This window comes from Symphalangus syndactylus, chromosome 5, assembly GCF_028878055.3.
Source record: "Symphalangus syndactylus isolate Jambi chromosome 5, NHGRI_mSymSyn1-v2.1_pri, whole genome shotgun sequence".
Classification (NCBI taxonomy): domain Eukaryota; kingdom Metazoa; phylum Chordata; class Mammalia; order Primates; family Hylobatidae; genus Symphalangus; species Symphalangus syndactylus.
In genome coordinates this window covers 20,718,952-20,742,744 of record NC_072427.2, presented here as the reverse complement: position 1 = coordinate 20,742,744, position 23,793 = coordinate 20,718,952, and the positions used below count along the sequence as shown (strand labels likewise).

At 41.0% G+C, this 23,793-nt stretch overlaps 1 protein-coding gene across 14 annotated transcripts in view; it reads left to right on the top strand.

The window, feature by feature from the left end:
• Positions 1–23,793, top strand: part of AKAP13 (A-kinase anchoring protein 13) — a 368,214-nt gene that overhangs the window by 321,327 nt on the left and 23,094 nt on the right. For 7 of the 14 annotated variants that reach the window (XM_063638599.1, XM_063638600.1, XM_063638601.1 and 4 more), the window contains 9 exons: positions 5,960–6,027; positions 8,800–8,866; positions 13,903–14,038; positions 15,626–15,738; positions 16,342–16,494; positions 17,399–17,649; positions 20,624–20,749; positions 20,863–20,980; positions 21,714–21,962. In XM_063638599.1, the coding sequence (XP_063494669.1) occupies positions 5,960–6,027; positions 8,800–8,866; positions 13,903–14,038; positions 15,626–15,738; positions 16,342–16,494; positions 17,399–17,649; positions 20,624–20,749; positions 20,863–20,980; positions 21,714–21,962 (1,281 nt within the window). The remainder of the gene's footprint in view (positions 1–5,959; positions 6,028–8,799; positions 8,867–13,902; positions 14,039–15,625; positions 15,739–16,341; positions 16,495–17,398; positions 17,650–20,623; positions 20,750–20,862; positions 20,981–21,713; positions 21,963–23,793) is intronic. The other 7 variants (XM_063638598.1, XM_063638596.1, XM_063638604.1 and 4 more) reach the window with 3 other exon arrangements.

Here is a 23,793-nt window from a genome sequence, read left to right as displayed (position 1 = left end):
ATCGTGCCATTGCACTTCAGCCTGGGCGACACAGCAAGATTCTGACTCAGAAAAACAAAAGAGAGTGAGAAGGATTGAAAGCAACAAAATAGTATGTAGTCATCTTCTCAAAGGAACCAAAGTAATAGGCTATTATCTTCAGCTTCCTGAAGAAGCTGAATGTTTGTATGTATGAAGTCCCATGTGTTATCTTGGCAGGAAGTAGAAAATATGAGTAATTTGGGGACCCAGAATCTTTTGTCACTTCCCTCCATCGCCTCTCATGTCCGAGATCTTCCCAGGAGTCATAGGAAATGTAGCGTCCATGCAGTTAGTCATTTACCTCCTAGGAAACCTTTGTGCTCTTAGGAGACAGTGGCTTCCCATTGTGGTTAAGTGTAATCCTGTTTGGCTGACCCCTGGCTAGAGCTTCATACCCTCAGCACTGCCTAGTCACCTTTGACTTGTGGTTAGAAAGATCAGCCATATAGTCCATCATGATGATATATTATGATGGTTTATACAAGAAACTGGGACTTTTTATCTCAGCCAAAACTCTACTCTTGCTTTAGGATTAGGTGACTTTAACAGGGTTAATAAGGGAATGTCTTTTCAACTCTTGTTTCTCTATTATGTAAAGCTGTCCTTGAATAATCAGCTGTTCTTTCCAGCTGCCACAAATAATTTGTTCTTTGAAAAGCTTAGTGACTTAGTGGGGTCTTTCAGAATAAGGAATTTGTTATGTTCAGATTTGGGGTCTTGCCAGTGGTTCTGTTTTGCTTGCTTTAAACAGATGTAAAATGATACTGAGATTATTGCTGATTTATTTGCTGTTGTGCTAGCAGCATTTCAGTACTTTTGTGGTAGGATGTTTCTTTTACATAAAAAATAAACAAGTAAACCAGCTGCAATCTAAGTAGGAAACATAAGAATTTAGAATGTGTGTGATGGTTAGATTTTGCTTCTGATTTCATCAGGAAAGTTGCTGTCTAGACAGACAGTTTTCCGGCATTTATAGTTCATTGCTTATATGAGAGAATAAAATACATATAGTTGATTAAAGGAAGGAAGTTTGTTACTTAGGGAAAAGGAAGGTAAAAAAAAGACCCTAAGCAATAAAGGCAATTCTTTTTTAAGCAGAACACTTTCATTTTGTTTCATTTTTGTTTACCAGTGTTCTTACGAAAACTGCTGCTGGGGCTACTTGAGCTGAGATGATTTGGCTCTTTTTTGTGGCTTTCCTCTTGTTCTGTACATCAGCACTGTGGTTATTACACCAGCTACCAAGAACATCTCACATGCCTTTTGCATATAAGCACTCTTAGTCCAGATAGGGCGATGTCTCAAATCCCCCAAAGATTTTATTTATTGGCCAGGTGCAGTGGCTCATGCCTGTGATCCCAGCACTTTGGAAGGCTGAGGCAGGTGGATTACCTGAGGTTAGGAGTTTGAGACCAGCCTGGCCAACATGGTGAAATACCATCTCTACTAAAAATACAAAAAATTAGTCAGGCATAGTGGCATGGACCAGTAATCCCAGCTACTCAGGAGGCTGAGACAGCAGAATTGCTTGAACCCAGGAGGCAGAGGTTGCAGTGAGCCAAGATCGTAGCACTGCACTCCAGCTTGGGTGACAGAGCAAGACTCCATCTCAAAAAAAAACAAAAAACAAAACAAAACAAAAATACATATATATATATATATATAAAATAATTTTTTTTAAGAGATATGGTCTCACTCTGTTGCCCAGGCTGGAGTGGAGTGGCGTGATCATGGCTCACTACGGCCTTGACCTCCCAGGCTCAAGTGATCCTCCTGCCTCAGCCTCCTGAGTAGCTGGTGCTATAGGCATACATCACCATACCCAGCTAATTTTTGTGTTTTTTGTAGAGGTGGGGTTTTGGCATGTCGCCCTTGTTAAAGATTTTAAACAAGAAGTTTAAAGTTGCAGAAAGAATTTTGTAGCATGCATTTCTAAATTTGCTCATATTTAACTGTTTTTTGTTTTATTTTCATTTTCTTGGTTAGAGTTGAAATGATAGGAGAAAGTTGTGCATTTCTATACATAAAGGTAATTACTCAACTCGTGTCCTGGAGAAGGATCAGGTCATTTTTCCCAGTTAGATTTTGCCGCTCACATCCGTAGGCAGAACAGTCAGAAGTCTTCAGCCTATTCCCAAATGATGATCAGTGGACTGAAGTACTGGAAGACCTCTTTTTTCAGAGCCCTGGCTGCATATGACTCAGCTCACAAAGGTGGCTCGTTTCTGTGTAGGCAGTCCTTTGATATTCTGTCATTTCATTTCAGTTTGGCATGGCCACTCCTCTTATCATTGTATAAAGTTGATTTTCTTAAGTTAGCCTTGCTAATGGTTTGTTTTATGTTTCTTCCGAAAGATAAAAAACACACAGTATATAACCACTCGCCAAAGATCTGTGGTGGTTGGTGGCATGGGTTAAAAAAATGATACAGCAATAGATAGATGATAGTTTCCAGTCATGTGGGTTTAACTTCATTTTCTTTGGTTTGATGCCTCCTTGTAGCAAAGAAAGAAGTTGAAGGCTGGGCCGTTTGTTTTAAGTACAGAGGAATCCGATTAAGAATCAACTCTGTTCCCATAAACCACTGTGCTGAGACCTTTTTGAAGAATTTTAAAAAATGAAAGCATATTGCCTACTGCTATTAGGAAATCTATCAAATAAATAAATAAAAGGCCAGATAATTATTCTCTGATCTTCATAACAACATGGTATGGTTTGTGGCAGAGAGCTTAAAAATGTATTAGATTTGTCTTCAATTCTTGTGTTCTTGGTAATTTTCTGTTTTCCCAAACAGAGAGTAAGATTGTAATTTCATGACTTTGGCTGATGTCAGTGGGGCTGAAGTTTCTAAATCACCCACACACAGCACTAAAACTGTCACTGTGAATTGAGTCCAGGACAACTTGGAAACAAGTTGAGTGTTTTTCACGTAGGTACTTCAGCATGTTAAGGAGATGTCCATGCAAACTATCACTAAGACAAGACTCATGACCATAATATAGAGCGTGTTAAACTTCCAGCTGGGTTGTGGGTTTGGGGACATGTTTCAGTTAATTACAAGTGAATTTATGTGAAAAGTTCTTTACTAGAAGCACATTTTAAATGATTTTTTTCTGCTTTTATGTTCATCTTAGACACTCAAACACTGGCCTGAGAGTTTGAATATTGCTGAAACCTTTTTAAAAGTGATAGTGCCACTCCCTTAAAAATCATCATTGCTTAAATCTCTGTAGGGTGTTGGAACTGGTTGGGAAAGAAAGGAACAGAAAGAACAGAACTTGGAAACAAATTCTGCCCAGAGTGTTCTTGGTCACTTTTGCAGATCAGAATTAGCTGGTTCTCCAGCAAATCTACCACCTCCTGTGTTGCCCTTAGGTGCCTAAAATATTATAGATTTTCAATAAAACAAAAGAAAAAAATATACTTTTGTAACTGGATTATAAGACAATAAAATCTTATTTTTAAGTTATCACAAGATGCGATAAATGGATTATGCAAAAGGATATGGAAATGTTTATAAGCAAATCTAAGGAACTTTGAACGACATTAGAGTGTGATGATTTTTTAGAAATTAATTTTTTTTTTAAATTTTGAAAAATGTTAATACAAAGTATTATACATAGGTAATTTAACAGGTACGTGTCCATGATTCAAAATGAACACATAGTAACATTCTGTCAGACGGCTTCAGATTGTTTCACTTTTTAAGAAACCATTATGGTTAAGTTCAGATTCCCCTTTGTTTCCCTGCCCCATGCATCTTCCTTCCTCCCCAAGGATAAGCACTGTCATGAATTCAGTGCATTTGTAGTCTGTGTTTTATAATTTATTCTCATACATAAACAACATATAATTTGTTTTTGTTTTTAGCCTACATAAATACTACCATACAGTACCTCTCATTTTGTAATTTGCTTTATTCTCTTCAGCATTATATACTGAGGATTCAGCATGCTGAAAAACACAGATCTACTAATCATTGACTTTGCCTGCTCATAGTCTTTTTATACTTTTTCTGTAGAATGGAAAGAGAAATGGACTTAAAGATGATGTATTTGAAAGACTTTAGCTGAGTGGGGATTTGTGAAGAGAAAGGGTTTGGGTGGGGTGGGCTTTCAAGTCTGTGCATGGAAAGGAGATGATGGATCAACTAATGGGAGGGGAAGAAACCAGAAAGGAGCATGCCAGCTGCAAGTCCCAGGCATCTGTGTGGCAGAGGAGGGGGGGCGCACCATACACCCTGAGTAAGAATAGTGCTCGTGAGGATGGGCAGAAACACATTTTGGCTTACTAGAAAATAAATAAAGCCGTTTGCCTCGACCACTTTGTTATGCTTCTTGCTGTGGGTCCAGCAGCCTGAAACTCACTTACTACCATCTGATAGAATCACAGCAGAGGGAACCTGGGGGAAAATGTGATTTCTCCTTTTTAATTTTATAGATGAGGAAACGGGGGCCTGTTGAGAAGGGACTTGTACTAGGGTCATACTAACTAATAAGCAGAGCCAGGACCTACGTCAAATTTAGTTTGACAGCTGTCCTTTTGTGTTACTAAATTGATGTTTGACATACTATAATGGGCATTCATCTAATTTTAGTTTAAATAGACATAGTAGGGCCTACAGAGGAACATTTGAATAGGATGCATGAGCCAGGCACTATGCTAGAGAGGCTTAATTGAAGATTCAGCAGTGGGTGAATGGTCCCTGCCCCAGAGAGGGGATAGAGAAAAACCTAAGAGAGTCTCGATACACTGTGCCGGTGGTATTAAGGAGGAGACCTGTGAACCAAGTGGGTATTAAAGGAAGTGTTACAAAAGGAATGGAAAAGGCCTTTGAGGTCTGGGATTCTAGTAGTCGCCTTTCTGGTTTCCCCGCCTCCCCATCATCACTCCAGTCCCTGACAAATCCGTATGTCTGGGCTAAAAGAGATGTTGGCCCTTAACTGGTAAATTGATGTAGACAGGACCTGTGATGCTTCCTGAATCAGTCTGTGAGGCATTGCCTAGTGAATGGTATCTGTGGTTGATTTCCTGAGTGAGCCCTTCCCATGAGAGTGTCCCCACAGACAGATCTTTCATTTGTTTCTGCTTTACCTCTGGCTTCCTGGAACAGTTCTGTTATGTGACTTTATAGCAGCGCTGAGAGCTGATGGTAAGCCTTCTGAGACACAGAGGCCTGGGTTTTTACTTCAGTGGCCCTTGTAGGCCAAGGGAGTGAAAAGTAAAGGAATTGAGATAAAATGCTGTCCTTGCCAAATTGTGGTCTCTGCTTTATCTTTCAAGAAGTCTCCATTTTCTCTTAAGTCACAGTTCCCAGAGGTGGATGTGGGGCTTTCAGTGACCTTTCGTGTGTGGTTCCTGTGTCAGAGAATGGGTTGCAAAAAGTCCAGCGTAGTTAAGCTTTTCAGATTTTATATTCTGTGCTTTATTACAGTCATGCAAATTTTGCAACCCCTGTTAGGGGCTTTATTAATGTATTTATTTGTAATTTAGACTTACACATCGATGGCAGACACTTTCACTTTTAGTTTTGGTAGCCTCTCAGCTTCCTGTCTGAAAAGTTGCAGACTTACTAGTTTTTGTTAATTAGAAATCACATCTGTCGCTCCCTAAGGGCCAGCAGGAAACTCACCCTTCCAATCAGATCACTTGAGTCATTGTTCCTCTCATTAAGCTGTAATCTGTCTCCCAGTCTCCAAATAAAGACACGAACACCGAAAAAAAAAAAATCACATCTGCTCGTGTTTTTCCTCCTCCAAATAACATTACAGACCTGCTTCCTAGAAGAGGACTGCAATCTGTAATTTCAGTTAGTCACATTCTCACACGTGAGTGACTTCACTTTGAAATTCAGAGGCCACTTATGGCAGCAGTGGAAACTCAGAATCTGGGATCTGTTTGCTTTGTCCATGTGACCTTGGGTTTGCTTTCTTTTCAGATTGCAGTGCTTTTGTCCACAAAGGCTGCCGAGAAAGTCTAGCCTCCTGTGCAAAGGTCAAAATGAAGGTAAGACTTTCTGGCTAAAAGAAGGCTTAAAATAAAAGGGTTTAAACCAGCAAAATCCTCGGGAGTTGGGAGAGTTGAGGTTGTGGTGGATTTTGTTTATTTTAATCATTTGGTACCAAGTTTGAGAATAAATTATAACAAAAGTATTTTTTCTCTTAAACAATCAGTTCTCTTCTTAAGTAACACTGGGGAATTAGACTTTCAGAAAAGAAAATGCTTTCAGAACTTCTTCACGTTCAATATACATTTCTTGGTGATTTTAATATTTCCGTGTTGCTCTTAAAGTGGTTTTCTTCTTAACTATGTCTGCAGGCCTACCCTGCTGTTCATATACCTGTCTTCCTCCTTTAGGACCATCAGGGCAGCAGGTGGAGGTCAGGGGCATTGACTTGCTGGTGGGGGTGGGGAGGGTGTTACAGTTAGCCCCAGCCTGTCTGGTAGCACTTTTCTCCTCAGGTACGTAATACAGGTGGCTCTGATCACATGACGTAAGAATAGAAAGTGCCTGTTTTATGGTGGTATCTGCCCTGAGCATGTATGCTATGTAATCATGCTTTTCCAGTGGCCCTTAAAAAAATAGTGTGGGTTGGGGCCATACCTTTTAGGTAGCCTGTGAGGTTTTCAATGTCCTAGTCACCTGTAAGTGTCTCTTCATTCCTTGTCAAAGGAGTGCTTTCCAACTATGTCAACACAGATGATTAATGAGCTGTGTGCTTCATCAGTCACCAAACACAGTTATCTAGTGCCATGACCTCAATCTGGAATGTGCATCAGAATCAACTTGAGGGCTTATTGAAAGACAACTTACTGAGCCCAGCCACGGTTGCCCCCAATTGCCATCCGCTAACCCTGCCACGTACTCCAATGCCACAGATGCTGTCTATCCTGCCTGGAATGCTTTTCTCACCTTCAGAGGCATGGCATTCTTCCCCTGCAAGACGATTTCAGTGTTGCCTCCTTGGTAAAGCCATCTATAGCTTCTCTCCTCTCCTCACTCAAGGCAGTGACTGGCACCCCTTTCTCATTTATAGTAACTGTCTGCCTGTCCATCTTCCCCAATAGATTGCTGGTGCCTTAAGGGCAGTGTCTTTTGACTTTTGCATTTCATTTCCAGCAACTAGCAGAGTTTCAGATTCTGAGGGAGAGTCCAGGAATTTGCATTTCTAGTAAGTTCTCAGATGATGCTGATAGTCCGAGGACCTCACTTTGAGAAGCACTAAAACTAGCGTCAAAATGGCAAAAAATAGGATAGCCCAGATCTTCTTTAGCCCTTGGACATGTATTTTGTTTGGCTCATGTAGTATTTTTAAAATGTGAGTTAGTACAGCTCTTTCAAAATCATGTTTTATATCAGTTTGGATTCTTAAGTTCTCCTGAAAAAATTGGAAGATTTATAACCCTCGGCTCCCTGATATTTCCTTGTACCCAGCACTCCCAGTTTTTCCTTTTTTCCATAGTACTTATCACCTTCTTAGAGTCTGTATTTACCCATCTTTATTTATTATTATATAGATTTCTTATGGTCTGTATCTTCCCCCCACTAGAATATAAGCTCCAAACTCATTAAGCAGGCTGAGGGCAGGAGTCCGCTCCGTCATTGGAGCCTGAGCACCTCACAGGGAGGGAGGGATGGCTGGAGCTGAGTGATGCTGCCTCTTTTAGACAGGATATGCCAGTTCCAGGCCACCACTGCCTTCCCACACCCCACCCCACCCCAGCTTGCTTCTGTCATTTGTTACCTGCCAACACTATAGTCATTTGAGTTTGTGATCTCTGGTAAGACTCAGTTGTTGTGAATGTACTAGTTTAAACAGAATGATCATGATAGAGATACAGCATCTCCCATATAAGAGAATATAACCTAAAAGGGGAATTTTATTTTATTTTAGAGACAGAGTCTCACTCTGTCACCCAGGCTGGAGTGCAATGGCTCATTCTTGGCTCACTGCAACCTCCGCCTCCCGGGTTCAAGCAATTCTCTTGCCTCAGCCTCCCAAGTAGCTGAGATTACAGGCGCCTGTCACCATGCCCAGCTAATTTTTATATTTTTAGTTGAGACAGGGTTTCGCCATGTTGGTTGGACTGGTCTCGAACTCCTGACCTCAGGTGATCCACCCTTCTCGGCCTCCCAAAGTGCTGGGATTACAGGTGTGAGTCACCGCACCCTGCCTGGAATTTCATTTTAAATAGGAAGTAACCTATTTCTTCTAATGATTTATCTCAGATTAATTGCTTCAATCTGTAATTTCTCAAAGTATTTTTGCTACATGGCTACAACAAAATTCTTAACTAAAATTAGTATTTTACCCAATAATTTAGCACCTTATAAATGCTAGTTGCTGGAAATGAAATGCAAAAGTCAAAAGACACTGCCCTTAAGGCACCAGCAATCTATTGGGGAAGATGGACAGGCAGACAGTTACTATAAATGAGAAAGGGGTGCCAGTCACTGCCTTGAGTGAGGAGAGGAGAGAAGCTATAGATGGCTTTACCAAGGAGGCAACACTGAAATCGTCTTGCAGGGGAAGAATGCCATGCCTCTGAAGGTGAGAAAAGCATTCCAGGCAGGATAGACAGCATCTGTGGCATTGGAGTACGTGGCAGGGTTAGCGGATGGCAATTGGGGGCAACCGTGGCTGGGACACAGGGTGCTTAGGGCATTGCGAAAGTCAGAGTGGGAAAGGAAGCTGAACTGCTTGCTCCCTTCCTACTCGGCTTCTCAGGGCTTGACAGAGGTGAATTGTCAATGGACTGACTTTTCTTTCTCTTTAGCAGCCCAAAGGGAGCCTTCAGGCACATGACACATCATCACTGCCCACGGTCATTATGAGAAACAAGCGTAAGTAGCTCAGCCCACCTCTCAATTCCCTTTCTGACTTTCTGGTTCTGAATGTAAAAATGCTGTTGTAATATTCAGTTATTATTCATAGTCAAGATACAAATACCTATTTTGTGGTGAGAGAAGGCTGCTGTTGTATCCTGCAGATTCCTTGACCCATACCTTAACATTATACCATCAAACCCTCTTGGAAGGTTTCTAAAACAGTCTGTGTATTAGCTTAAAGGCAGCACATTTGCCCTGTGTGTTTAAGCAGTTGACCCCTGCACATCTCAATTTCCTCTTTAATAATAGTTGAGAATTAAAAGACTTGTTTTTAGTGCCTTACAATCATACAAATCAAATGAGATCTGGCTTGTTAAACTTTTTTTTTTTTGAGACGGAGTCTCGCTCTGTTGCCCAGGCTGGAGTTCAATAGCACAATCTCGGCTCACTGCAACCTCCACCTCCCTGGTTCAAGCGATTCTCCTGCCTCAACCTCCCCGGTTCAAGCGATTCTCCTGCCTCAACCTCCCCAGTAGCTGGGATTACAGGCATGCACCACCATGCCCGGCCTAAACTTCTTTCTAAACTGAGAAGTTATAGAAAATGGTTCTTTTTTTTATTATTTCTAAGGATCTCAAGTGTTACTCAGAATTGAGTAAATCACACCCTTCCATTCACATCAAACTGTTTTCAACAGTGTGTACAAGACTCCACTTTGGTTTTACTGATACCTTCCCCTTTTCACTCCCCATTCCCTGTCTCATTCTCACTGTAGTATATTTAATGTATGTCCTTCTAATCTGCCATATTTTTAGACATATGTATACTTTGAAAAAAAATTATTATTTTGTGTGAATTTAAATTAGATAATATGACTTATGCTTATATATTCTGCTTATTTTTTTCACTCAATATTGTTTTGAGATATGCATGTTATTGTACGCTATTGTTTCAGACTATGGCATGGTGTTCTTTCATAAGCATATTTCACATTTTAAGTTCCCCTAGAGACAATATTTACATTGCTTCCAGCTACCACCATAAATAATGCAATGATTAATATCTTCTTAGCTGGCTCCATGGAGCCTCTGTGAGACTTTCCCCAGACAATGTTCTGGAAAATGTAGTTGTTTAGAAGTAGAGATTCTTGGGCCCCACCCTGATCTGTGAATCACAAACTGTGGGATGGGGCCAGCATTCTGTGTTTTTTTGTGGTGCGTGGGAGTGTGTTTAATAGAGACAGGGTCTTGCTTTGTCACCCAGGCTGGAGTGCAGTGGTGTGATCATAGCTCACTCTAACCTCAAACTCCTGGGCTCAAGAAGTCCTCTCACCTCAGACTCCTGTGTTGCTGGCACTCCAGGTGTGCACTGCCATGCCTGGCTGATTTTTAAATTTTTTTGTAGGGACGGGGTCTCACTACATTGCCCAGGCTCATCTCAAACTCCTGGCCTCAAGCAATCCTCATGCCTTGGCCTCCCAAAGTGCTGAGATAACAGGCATGAGCCACCGCACCCAGCCTGGCCTGTGTTTTTAATAGATCCTCCAGGTGATTCTGATGCCCACTGAAGCTTGAAAACCACTGCTTTATGCCTAATTTCTCTGAGCACCTCCAGATAGCTCCTGAATGGTTGTACTAGTCCACACTCCCAGAAGAGTGTGATTCCCTTTAGACATATTTAATCTGGTTATTAACCATCTTCACATGTAGATGACTAGAAGAGGAGCTTCTCCAGGTTGACACCCACTTCAGTCTGTGATCTCACCCATTCCACATACTTTTTATGTCTAGTTTCCTAAAATGCTTTTTTTTCTTGTGATATTATCTGTTGTTTCAGAAGTCTGTTTTCTTTCTTATTTTCATGTCTTTCTTAAAAACAAATGCCTATTATGTGCAAGGTTCATGAGTATTACCTTTGACCCCCGCAAGTATTCTTTTTTTTTTTTTTTTTTTTTTCTTTTTCTTGAGACAGGGTCTTGCTCTGTCTCCCAGGCTGGAGTACAGTGGCATGATCTCTGCTCACTGCAACGTCTGCCTTCTGGGTTCAAGTAGTTCTCCTGCCTCAGCCTCCAAAGTAGCTGGGATTACAGGTGCAAGCCACCACACCCAGCTAATTTTTGTATTTTTACTAGAGATGGGGTTTCACCATGTTGGCTAGGCTTGTCTCGAATTTTCAACCTCAAGGGATCCGTCTGCCTTGGCCTCCCAAAGTGCTGGGATTATAGGCATGAGCCACCGTACCTGGCCCTCCCACAAATATTCTTATTCCTGTTGTACTCCACTGAGGCAACACAGTGGTCTAGAGTACAGATTGTGAATTCTAATTGTATGGATTCAAGTCTGACACCACTGCTTAATAGCTGTGTAACTGGACATTACCAAACCTCTCTGTGCCTCATTTTCTTCCTCTGTAAGAGGATAATAATAGTATCATAGGGTGGTAGTCAGGTTTAAATCAGATCATACCTATAAAGTACTTAGTAGTAAACATTCCTTAAGTGTTAGCTTTCACTGCTATAATCATCACAAATAAGGAAACGGCAATATTGAGTCACTTACTTGGGTAGAATATGGATTGGTTACAAACAAGGAAAGCTGTTATTTTCTTCCCCCTATGCTGGCTTGTAGATACAAGTTATTATGAGCTCTGCCTAACATCATTCTGCTTTTCCAGCCTTTTCACCGATTCCTTCTACCTGCTTCCTCTTCTACTCTGTGTCTCCCTTTTACATTAATACTACATAATTACTTCTGCCTTCATTTCCACGGTTCTTCTCATCAGAATTGTCCTCTCTTTTTCTTCTGACCCATCCACATCCTTGCCATTCTTCAAGAACTAGTGTTTTCTTCCTCCATCAGATTTTATCTGCTCACTGACCTCCCTTCAGAAACATTCAGGTTATGCTGCAGGCCCTTTAACTCTTAAGCTCATTCTCTTTTCTACCCACTTGCTCTTTTTCTCTTGGGTGGGGGTGGGGGTGGGGGCAGAGGGGTAGGGCCACATCCCATACTCCTTGCGTACTTCCTGCAGCTAGAGTCTGGTCAGGTTGTAGTATGTCAGGTTTCTGCTATTTTATTGTGTTGTCATCTTGTAAATAGAATTTGAATTGGAAATTAATGATTATGTTAATGCTTATTGAATCAAAGACATCCTGAAATACTGTGAAGTCATAACTACCACCCCAGTCTTATTTCCTTCACCTCTTGACACTCCTGGGGATGGACAGATAATGCAACCTGTGAATGGGACAGCAAGTCAGTTACCAAGGAAAAATATTCCCAAGTGCCGGTGTGACCACTTTAGCAAGTTAGATCTCCAGTTTCCTCTTCAGTCATGTTAATGAGAAATATGCATTATGAGAACAAATTAGAATTGACCCTTGAATAACTCGGACGATAGGCATGCCAGCCCCGCCCCCATGCAGTCAAAAATCCACATAAAACTTTTTGACTCCCCCAGAACTTACCTACTAATAGCCTACTGTTGACCAGAAGCTTTACCAATAACATAAACAGTCAATTAATGCATTTTGTTTGTTATGTGTATTACATACTGTATTCTTACAATAAATTAAGCCAAAGGAAAAAATGTTATTTTAAAAATCATAAGGAAAAGAAAGTATATTTACTATTTGTTAAGTGGAAGTAGATCATCATAAAGGTCTTCATCCTTGTCGTTTTCACATTGAGTAGACCAAGAAGGAGGAAGAGGAAGAAAAGAGGGGTTGGTCTTGCTGTCTCAGGGGTGGCAGAGGCAGAAGAAATTCCACATATAAGGGGATCTATGTAGTTCAAACCCATGTTGTTCAAGGATCATCTGTAGTTACAGATGTTAAACAAGTGTTAAATTTTCCTCATCTGTAAATTAAAGGAAGTCATCAAAATCTGTGCTCTCTAGCAGTGAGCAGAAGAATCATTTGAGCCTGTAAGATACGTAGACTCTTGGGTTCCACCCCTAGAAGACAAGGGGGGCTGAGAATTCCATATCTAACAGGCACTCCAGATGTTTTCATGGTGAACTGTCCAAAAGAACTCTGCTCCCAGTTATCTCTAAGGTTCCTTTTACCCTTAAAATTCTTTTAATCTTGGGGCCAGGCGCGGTGGCTCACGCCTGTAATCCCAGCACTTTGGGAGGCCGAGGCGGGAGGATCACGAGGTCAGGAGTTTGAGACCAGTCTGGCCAACATAGTGAAACCCCGTCTCTACTAAAAATACAAAAAATCAGCCGGGCGTGGTGGTGTGTTCCTGTAATCCCAGCTACTCGGGAGACTGAGGCAGGAGAATGGCATGAACCCGGGAGGCGGAGCTTGCAGTGAGCCGAGATCGCGCCACTGCACTCCAGCCTGGGCGACAGAAGGAGACTCAGTCTCAAAAAAAAAAAAAAAAAAAATTCTTTCAATCTTATTTACAGCTTAAATATTAAAATACGTAATACTCCCACAGGATTCTTTATCCCCATTGCCTATCCCACCCCAGAGGTAACCACTCTTCTTAGTTTTTTTTATTTATTTTCCTGGAGTTTGCTTGTTAAAGTAAATACAACTTGGATTATTTTTCCTTCTTTTCATCATGAAAGATAGCCTGTTATATACTTTGTTCTGCACTTTGATTTTCCTCCTCTTAATAGATCTTGGAGATAGATCTATCTGTGTCAGTACTTGGAAAGTGTCCTCATTTTTTGTAAGTGGCATTGTATTCTGCTATGTGGTGTACTATAACTTACCAGTCTTCTTGTGATACGTCATTTTCAGTCTTGCTTTTACCAATGGTGTCGTATTGAGTAACTTTGGATACAACATCATTTCATGAATATGCAGGTATATCTTGTAAAATAAACATAGCCTAAAAGTGAAATTGCTGGATCGAAGAATATAGGCATTTACAATTTCAATAGTTATCACCAAACTATCCTCCATGGAGTTTTTACACTAACTTACAGTTCCAGGGCAAATCCACCGTAAAGCGCCTTACTTCTGTTTGTTATTTGTCAGATGGGTCAGTACTAGGTGGGACTGGATGGGTGGTGCTTCAGTTAGTGTCCTCCTTTTGCAGCCTCACAGCCCAAGGAGCGTCCTCGGTCCGCAGTCCTCCTGGTGGATGAAACCACTGCCACCCCGATATTTGCCAATAGACGATCCCAGCAGAGTGTCTCACTCTCCAAAAGTGTCTCCATACAGAACATTGCTGGGTAAGTGATGGGCGATATTTAAAGATAGCACAGTTGGCATCTAGGTGACAAAAGCATAATAATCACATCATTTGACAAAAAGCTTTTTTTTTTAAGAAATAAATCTATAAAGTCATGGGTTGGTGCAGGCAAGGACGATGGGGATTATGTTTCTTTGTTTTTTTTTTTTTGAGACAGAGTCTCGCTCTTTGCCCGGGCCGGACTGCAGTGGCGCTATCTAGGCTCACTGCAAGCTCCGCCTCGCGGGTTCATGCCATTCTTCTGCCTCAGCCTCTCGAGTAGCTGAGACTACAGGCACCTGCCACCACGCCTGGCTAATTTTTTGTATTTTTAGTAGAGACGGGGTTTCACCGTGTTAGCCAGGATGGGGATTATGTTTCTGATGCATGTCATGATGGTCATTCTGTCGCAAGGATCTCCTTTAAATACCCTTAGCAGGCTGGTTGCTGTAGGCTTTTGTATATCATCAGCCCTACTTTTGAAGAATCTGAGTTCTAAAAAGATGATTTTTTTAGATCAAAATAAGTAGGAATAGGAAAAAGGGTGATTTAATTCAGAATTTTGGGTTGCAACCACTTCCAGGTGTCATGCTTTTCTATTGTTCAGGTAAACCTGGTGGTTTTGTTTCTTCTTACCTCTGTTTTACATCTTTGCCTTTTAACACTTAAGTCAGTTTCATGGAGGTGAGTGCTGACCCAATTATTACTATTAGGTTTTCACTCACTCATTTGCACTGAGTTTCTTTTCTGGTCTCCTGGCCAGGCCTTGGCTGTCAAGTGGTTAGCAGGGGGCTGATAATGATGTTGCTGACTATTTTGGGTAAGATGCCTGCCTTCCCATCAGGTGAATAAGCCATTTCAAACGTAGGACTCAGAGTATCTCTTTAACCTATCTTGGAGCAAAATTCCTAACTAAAGGATGCAAAAGTCTCCTTTTGTTTGTAATTCCTAACCTCTGTGCTGGCTAATGTTTTCTCCTCCTCTAAAAAGTTTCAGGTATTTTTGTTTTGTTTTGTCTTTGTATTCTCATTATTTCCAAAAGTGTGCTTTTCAAAAGTTGTAACGTTACCAAAGTTTGTATGCATTGTAACTTTCAAAAGTTGGTCTTTAAAGTGTTCTTGCTTTTGTGTCTACTCACACGTCAATTGAGTGCCTGCTGTGCTAGCTGGTGGGTTGGGATTGAGAAAGTCCAAAGAGAACATAGTTGATTTTAAGTGCTAGATCTGTAGTTATTTAGAGAACAGAAAAAACAGTGTACTGGTTAGGCAATAAGTTTTAAACAGAAAGTTTCTTATATAATGTGTACATGGTTTGATGGAAGAAAGTTCCCCTTGCTTCTTATCACTTTTTTTAAAAAGGCTCAAAAAGTCCTCACAATTTGAGTCTATCTACAGTGATACTAAATGCTCCCGACTTTGTTACCAGGCAGTGTGCATGTTGCTGTGGCCCCAACATAAGCAATTTGTCTTCAGTCACTGTAGTACTTCCAGCCAGTTGTCATTCTAGAGTCTTCTAGTACTCATTTAAGAATGCAAGCCATAGGTTATCAGAATGTATTTGACAGTATGTATTTTTCTTTTGTCCCCAGAGTTGGCAATGATGAGAACATGTCAAACACCTGGAAATTCCTGTCTCATTCAACAGACTCACTAAATAAAATCAGCAAGGTCAATGAATCAACAGAATCACTTACTGATGAGGGTAAGAGGAAGTTATGGCCTGTATTTTATGCCTCTGTAGGGATTGTGTGTGTGTCATTACCTAGAATATAAGTCTTAATGGAGTGATAGTGCCTGCCTCTTCTGTATCCTGTGAAGATTCTCTAAATTGTCAGTAAAGTGTCCAGTGCTTTGTAATGACTGGGTAATCAAACTCATCCATCAGCTGTCAAGTGAAGGATGTCATTTATTTCAATGTGGGCATACTCTTTAGTACAAATCTTTTCCTTCCCTTAGACTTTTGTACATGTACAGTTGTAGCTCACAGAGCAATTGTAAGCCTGCTGTCTTAAATATGAAAAGGTACCAGGTCCCTTCCAATTCTTAACTTCGTGTAGATAGAAGTCATGTCTTAATCATGTTTGATTTATGTCATGTTTATTACTCTTAACCAAAGTCTCGAATGTAGAGTCTGTCACTCCTGAACAGGATATTGATTTTTTTCTGCTACTAGAATATGATCTCTGTGAATATCCCCTGTATTCATGCATCTTATGAAATCAACTCTCATCTTGAGGAAAGTCCAACATAGGCTTATTCTGCAGGTCACAAACTGATTCTGATATTGATTTTTTGATATATTGAGGAGTAGGTACAGACATGAATGAAGGACAACTACTGGGAGACTTTGAGATTGATTCCAAACAGCTGGAAGCAGAGTCTTGGAGTCGGATAATAGACACCAAGTTTCTAAAACAGCAAAAGAAAGATGTGGTCAAACGGCAAGAAGTAATATATGGTGAGATTCTTCATTTTGCTCTGATTATATTTGATTTGCATTGTCCAGCATTTTTAAGCGGTAATTTGTTGGGCTATGGAAAATCAGTTTTTTAGTATGTGGCTTCTTGAAAAGATTTCCTTTAAAAACTTTAAGGTACATAGACATGGTCCTGTTTGTATCCTGTCTCCTTTTTGCCCCACTCTTCTCTTTTCGGTTCTACTGAACGTTGTACTTATATATGAGTGCTTATTTATACAGCAGTCCTAGAAGGAGGTGTCTCCGTTTTGTTCCTTACCTACACTAAAAACTAGACTAAACACAAGTCATTTCTGAGAACTGGGTATATACAGTCAGTTACGACAGGTGCTGAATTCAGTGAAAACCTCTTTGGAAATCATAATTTAAGACTGATGGAATCCAGTGTACCTATTATCAGAAAATAGGACACGTAAAAAATAGAGGAATAAGATGAAAACACTTGACCAGGCGCAGCGGCTCATACTTGTAATGCCAGCACTCTGGGAAGCTGAGGCGGGTGGATCACTCGAGCCCAGAGTTCAAGACCAGCCTGGGAACATAGTGAAACCCCATTTCTATAAAAAATACAAAAATCAGCCAGGCGTGATGGCGCGTACCTGCAGCCCCAGCTACTCAAGAGGCTAAAGCAGAAAGATCGCTTGAGCCCAGGAGGTCGAGGCTGCAGTGAGCCGTGACTTCAGCCTGCACTTCAGCCTGGGTGACAGAGCCAGACCCTGTCTTAAAAAAAAAAAAATGAGAACACTTCTAGGGGAAAGATAACTATTGACCCAATTTTAAGGTTCAAATTGGGCTCTAAACTAGCTTTGGGACTGCAGCAGATGATCTTTGAGGGAGATCCTTATAAAAGAGTGTTCCTGACACTTGATCTTTTTCCTCCTTTTAGAATTGATGCAGACAGAGTTACATCATGTCCGCACTCTCAAGATCATGAGTGATGTGTACAGCCGGGGGATGATGACGGATCTGCTTTTTGAGCAGCAGATGGTAGAAAAGCTGTTCCCCTGTTTGGATGAGCTGATCAGTATCCATAGCCAGTTCTTTCAGAGGATTCTGGAGCGGAAGAAGGAGTCTCTGGTAGATAAAAGTGAAAAGAACTTTCTCATCAAGAGGATAGGGGATGTGCTTGTAAATCAGGTGAGAATGGGAAGGATCTCAGGTTCTTATATACACTGGGAAAAAGGGAAGTTATGGGGTTCCATAGCCATGCATTCACATTTTCTTTCTACCATTTATTATCTGTGTAAGCTCAGGGAGCTTATTTAATTTCTCTGGAGCCTTGATTTCCTTTTCTGTAAAATGCGGACAGTAGGGTTTCTCTCCTAATGTTATTTTGGAAAGTTAAAGGGAGGGTATATATGAAAGTACCTAATGCATATGATAGATGCTCAGTAAAACTTAGTTTTTCTTCCTCGGAGTCTGTGCCATCATCAGAAACAGTATAGTTTAAGAAATCAACTAATATGGCCAGGCACAGTGGCTCATGCCTGTAATCCCAGCACTTTGGGAGACGAGGAGGGCGGATCACTTGAGGTCAGGAGTTCAAGACCAGCCTGGCCAACATGATGAAACCCCGTCTCTACTAAAAATACAAAAATTAGCTAGGCGTGGTGGCATATGGGAGGCTGAGGCACAAGAATCGCTTGAACCTGGGAGGCAGAAGTTGCAGTGAGCCGAGATCGTGCTACTGCACTCCAGCTTGGAAGACGGAGTGAGACTCTGTCTCAAAAAAAAAAAAAGGAAAAAAAAGGAAAATTATTTAAATATTTGGGGCTGGGCACAGTGGCTCACACCTGTAATCCCAACACTTCGGGAGGCTGAGGCGGGTGGATTGCTTGAAGCCAGGTGTTCAAGACCAGCCTGGGCAACATAGCAAGAACTGTCTCAACAACAACAAAAAAAAAAATGAAAAAATGAGCCAGGTGTGGTAGTGCACACTTGTGGTCCCAACCACTCAGGAGCCTGAGGTGGGAGGATCACTTGAGCCTAGGAGTTCAAAGTTGCGGCAAGCCATGGTGATGATTGTGCCACTGTACTCCAACCTGGGCAAGAGAATGAGACCCCAACTCAAAATTTAAAAAAATAGGTCGGGCGCGGTGGCTTACGCCTGTTATCCCAGCACTTTGGGAGGCCGAGGCGGGCAGATCACAAGGTCAGGAGATCGAGACCATCCTGGCTAACATGGTGAAACCCCATCTCTACTAAAAATACAAAAAATTAGCCGGGCGTGGTGGCCGGTGCCTGTAGTCCCAGCTACTCGGGAGGCTGAGGCAGGAGAATGGCATGCACCTGGGAGGCGGAGCTTGCAGTGAACCGAGATTGTGCCATTGCACTCCAGCCTGGGCAACAGAGCGAGACCCTGTCTCAAAAAAATATAAGTGTGTGTGTGTGTGTGTGTGTGTGTGTGTTGGAAATCTTCAACTTTCCCCTCTGCCTCAAATCAGAAGGATCTCATATATCTAAAAACCAGCTAAAGCAGAGAAAATTGAATAAGTGACTATCTGTAAAATGCTTAATAAAATATGTATTGTTGATACTTTCATCAAGGTGTAGTATGGTTTTAGTCATACTCCAGAAAATTCAGCTAAAAGTTACTTTGGTACTTGTAGATGTGATTGTCATAAACAGATTTTAATGTTTCTTTTTAGAATATTCTTCTTGAAAAACACATTGCCAGTAAACCTTTACAGGTGGAGGGGTATAACATGTACATCTAACTAGATATTTCCCCAGAGATGCAGATTCCCCAAAGATGCAAATTCCCCAAAGATTTTGGGCAAATATCTGCTGATGTGTAAGCAGAGGCTTAATTGCTGGAACATTTGTCTGAGAATTATAAATTTTGTCTTTCGTTTGTAGTCTTGAGCTCATACCCCTCACTTCATTAATTTATTAGCACATTCACTCATTCATTTTTCAGGTATTTACTGAGCATCTATTAAATGCCAGGTGGAACTACAAAGGGGGATATGGCTTAGGCCTCTGCTTCAGGGAACTCCTATTCTAGGAGTAAAAGTAAGCATGTTATGAAATAAATGCAAATGCAGTGCGGTAAATGTTTGAATACAGATAGCTGCAACAGATAGAGCTCAAAATTAAGACCCACAAATGATGACCTTTCCTCCTGAAACATCCCCTTGGGCATTTTCATTTCCCTCTCTGCCCCTCCTCTTTGGTTTCATCTAACTTTTACTTTATCTAACTTAGTACTTCATCAGACTTTGACTTGTATTACCATTTGTACCTCCTTGTACTTGTGTACAACCCCTAGTAAGATCTTTGGTGCTAGAATTCACAGTTTAACTCATAGTATCCGTTTGCTCGTTCTGTGTGCCAGTGCTAGGATCAACCTTTGGAGCATTTGCTTTGTCATATGAGCAGATAACTTACCGTCCCTCTGTCTCAGCTCCTCCATTGGTAAATGGTGAAGTGAAAATCTACCCTGATCCTTCTTTCCAGTTTTTTGGTAAGGATCAATTTGTGTTGCCTCTGGAGATTTGTAGTACATGGAAATCAATGATTAGCATGTATTTTAGGAACTGCATACAGAAATTCATTGATTTACTGCAAAGTGAACATACCTTTAGATGAATCATTGAGATTGCACACATTTGGGAATGATTTAAGGGCCTCGTAGAATTATTAGGACTGCTGGCCTGAAGTCAGTAGTACAAACAGATCCCTAGGTAATGATGGCTGTTTGTGATGTCTGTCTAACTGATCAAGGTCAGATATTTAAGATTGTCTCATGAAAAACTCCTAGTGAATCTCATTGTTTTATTACTCTGTTTATGACAAATAGAAGTTAGAATACATTTTGCATTTTCTGTGTGCACAGTACATAAAGTTTCTTTAATTTTTAGTTGTTTTTCAAATCTGCATAACAGCTTTATTGAGATTTAATCCACGTGCCATATAGTCTACCCATTTAAAGTTGAACCTCTTGAGTAACTGCCAGACTGCTTTCCAAAGCTGCTGCACCATTTGATTCTTTTGGGAGAATTTATGAGGAAGCACTCTTGACTTTTATAAGTAGACTGGAAACATTTCACAAAATGGTATTATGAGTTTGGCGCCCCATGGCATAACTTCTGTTTTCTTTTCTCTGCAGTTTTCAGGTGAGAATGCAGAACGTTTAAAGAAGACATATGGCAAGTTTTGTGGGCAACATAACCAGTCTGTAAACTACTTCAAAGACCTTTATGCCAAGGATAAGCGTTTTCAAGCCTTTGTAAAGGTATTGATAAAAAACATGAAAATCCCCGTCATTGTTGAGAGCCATGTGTCCCTGTCGGCATTCATTAGAGCCTTTTTCATGTGATTCCTCACAGTCTGTTTACTCCCTTGCAGAAGAAGATGAGCAGTTCACTTGTTAGAAGGCTTGGAATTCCAGAGTGCATATTGCTTGTAACTCAGCGGATTACCAAGTACCCAGTTTTATTCCAAAGAATATTGCAGTGTACCAAAGGTAAGGCTTCTTTCTAACTCAGTCTTTGTATGTCAGTGGACTGTTTCCTCTGTGGCCAGTAGTACTGGAGGCCCCACGGAAGTGCTATTTCATGCTCTAGTATGTCTAAAAGAGACCTTGTGTTTTATCTTGAATTTTCTTGAATGAAAATTTGGACTGCTATGTTACCAGACTTAGGGTAGATGATAGCAAGAAGGAAAGGGACCACATTGATTCCATCCAGAGTTCAGTGACCTGAACACTGTTCTCTTATGACTAGACTGGGAGATAATTTCCACCAGTTATTCCCAGAACTGCTAGAATTGCTGCTGTTTTTCACTTAATCAGTAATTCCTGGTTTCTCTCTCTTGGCTAATTCTGTTCCTAGGTAGTTATATTAAAGATTACAAGGCAGTACATTAAAGATTAAGTAAAACAAAGATATAAATAAAAAAAAAAAAACTTGGTTGCTCTTCCTGCTACTACTCTCCCTCCTAGAAGTCTTTAGTTCCTTTTATTTTAAAGCACAACATATGATTGCATATTATTTATATCATTGAAAACTTCTGACTTTTTTTAGAATCAAACTTAGGACAGCAAGAAGGATAGGCAGATGATCTCTGACGTGTTGGCTTCCCTCTGATAGCATAGTCACAAAGGGAAAAGATGATATGGAGTGAGAAGTCAGGATTCCCCTGCTTCTGCCTTTGTCCAAAGAGAGCCATAAAAAGCAGAATTATTCTTTCCTTCCAAGACAATGAAGTGGAGCAGGAAGATCTAGCACAGTCCTTGAGCCTGGTGAAGGATGTGATTGGAGCTGTAGACAGCGAAGTGGCAAGTTATGAAAAGAAAGTGCGTCTCAATGAGATTTATACGAAGACAGATAGCAAGTCAATCATGAGGATGAAGAGTGGTCAGATGTTTGCCAAGGAAGATTTGAAACGGAAGAAGCTTGTACGTGATGGGAGTGTGTTTCTGAAGAATGCAGCAGGAAGGTTGAAAGGTAAGGCTTGGCTCTTTTGTCTAAGTGTGTGCCCAGGTAAAACAGGCAAAATCCAAGTGCTTTTGTTGGAAATTCACTACCAGATTTTTTTCCCAGACAGCCCATCTCCAAACACCACCCAGGAGCAACAGGCATTTAGTTCTTCATAATCTTATATCAAAAATGGTTTTTGATGGCCTACAAAATCATACAAAATAGAGTAAGATGACAAAGAAGTGATGCAGTCAGGGAAAATGGAAAATAAGATTTTAAAAAAACAAAGCAAAGCATAAGATTGGTGCACATATGCAAGCTGTCAAGGAAGGTGTATTCCCCTACAAGAGATGGACAGCCAGGTTGGAATTGGGGTCTATGGCAAAACTCACAAAGAGGGAGACACAATCAGTGAGTTTCACAGAATCTGTGAGTTCAAAACACATCACTTGTTCACAAGAGATGTTAGAGGAATTTGCAGCTCCAGACACCTAATAGAAAGTTAAGTTTAACCCACGTCAATTAGATTTATTATTATATTTTATGCTATTCATGTATCTTTAAAGCAAAATAAATCATAAAGGACGCCCATTTTCCATTTGGTTTTAATTTTTACATTTCAGATGGTCAGCCGTATCAAGTTAATGAAGCTATGAGGCTTGTTTTTTAATTCATGTGTACGTTTGATTTTTTTTGTTTGTTTTCATCAAACCTATGTACTCCATGGGCCTATATGTTACACCAATAGCCTTGAATTATACCCACCCCTTCGCCCTGCCTCAGTGAGCTGAGGACATTTGAAGCAGGGTAGGCCAGTGCTGTCAGCCTCACTGGCATAGAAAGAAGGTGGAGGAAATGGGTGCTGCTTTCATTTCTGAGGTGTAAGTGATGATGTAGATAACTGCTATAGGAAATACCCATGCTTAGAACAAATAGTAAAGAAGTTCCGGTCAATCAGCTGGCTTCAACAATGAATAAAGCAGAACACCCTGCTTAGAAGTTGAAATCAAAATGAAGAGCCTTGGAAAGAGGTACCTGCTCTACACTGTGGCGAGTGCTGGAATGGAGGAGAAAGCAAGAGGAACAGCAATAGAGCCAAGTCTTGAAGGATGACGGCACATAAGGAGAAAGTGTTCCCCACACTAAGGAAGAGAAAGGGGAAGCACAGAGTTGAAAGGATGTGGCACGTCCAGGGAAGAGTGGACACCCGGGACTCTCACACAGCAGAGTGAATGACGGGAGTGACGGGAAACCAGCCCAAAGAAACGGGAGAGGCCAGGTTGTAATGAGGTGCATTCTCCAGACTGAGGAGTTAACAGTTGATACTATTGATGAGGGAGAGGAGGCAAAGAATGGGTTCAAAAAGGAGAACGGCAAGCAGGAAAGAGATACATGAGGTGGTTTTCAGTGTAACGACTAGGGGCAGTTTAGAGTGCAGCTGGAGTGAAGAGAGACTGGTGACAGATAAGAGACTGTGCAGTGCTTTGGGGAAGAGCTCATCTGGGCCTGCATTGTAGCAGAAGGCATAAAAAAGAAGGGCAGAAAAGATTCAGAGAAAGAAATCTCCTTTCCCACTACCAACTGGCTGTGTATTTCATGGTTCTGTGATAAACTCGAACTAAGGCTCCTTCCCTCCAGTCCTAATATTCTGTGATGTTCTGAGAGCCCTAGCTCTCTTTGAGGCTTTTAAGCAGGCTGGCAGTTCAGAAATAACTGCCCTTTCTTGTAAAGGCCTGAATTTCCTAGAGCTGCTGCTGCCTGGAAACAGCGCTTTATTCTTTCCTTGACATAGCAATTTATTTATTCGCAAAATAAAAACTAGTAGATCCCAGCTGTTGGAATAAAGCTGTGCTCAAGC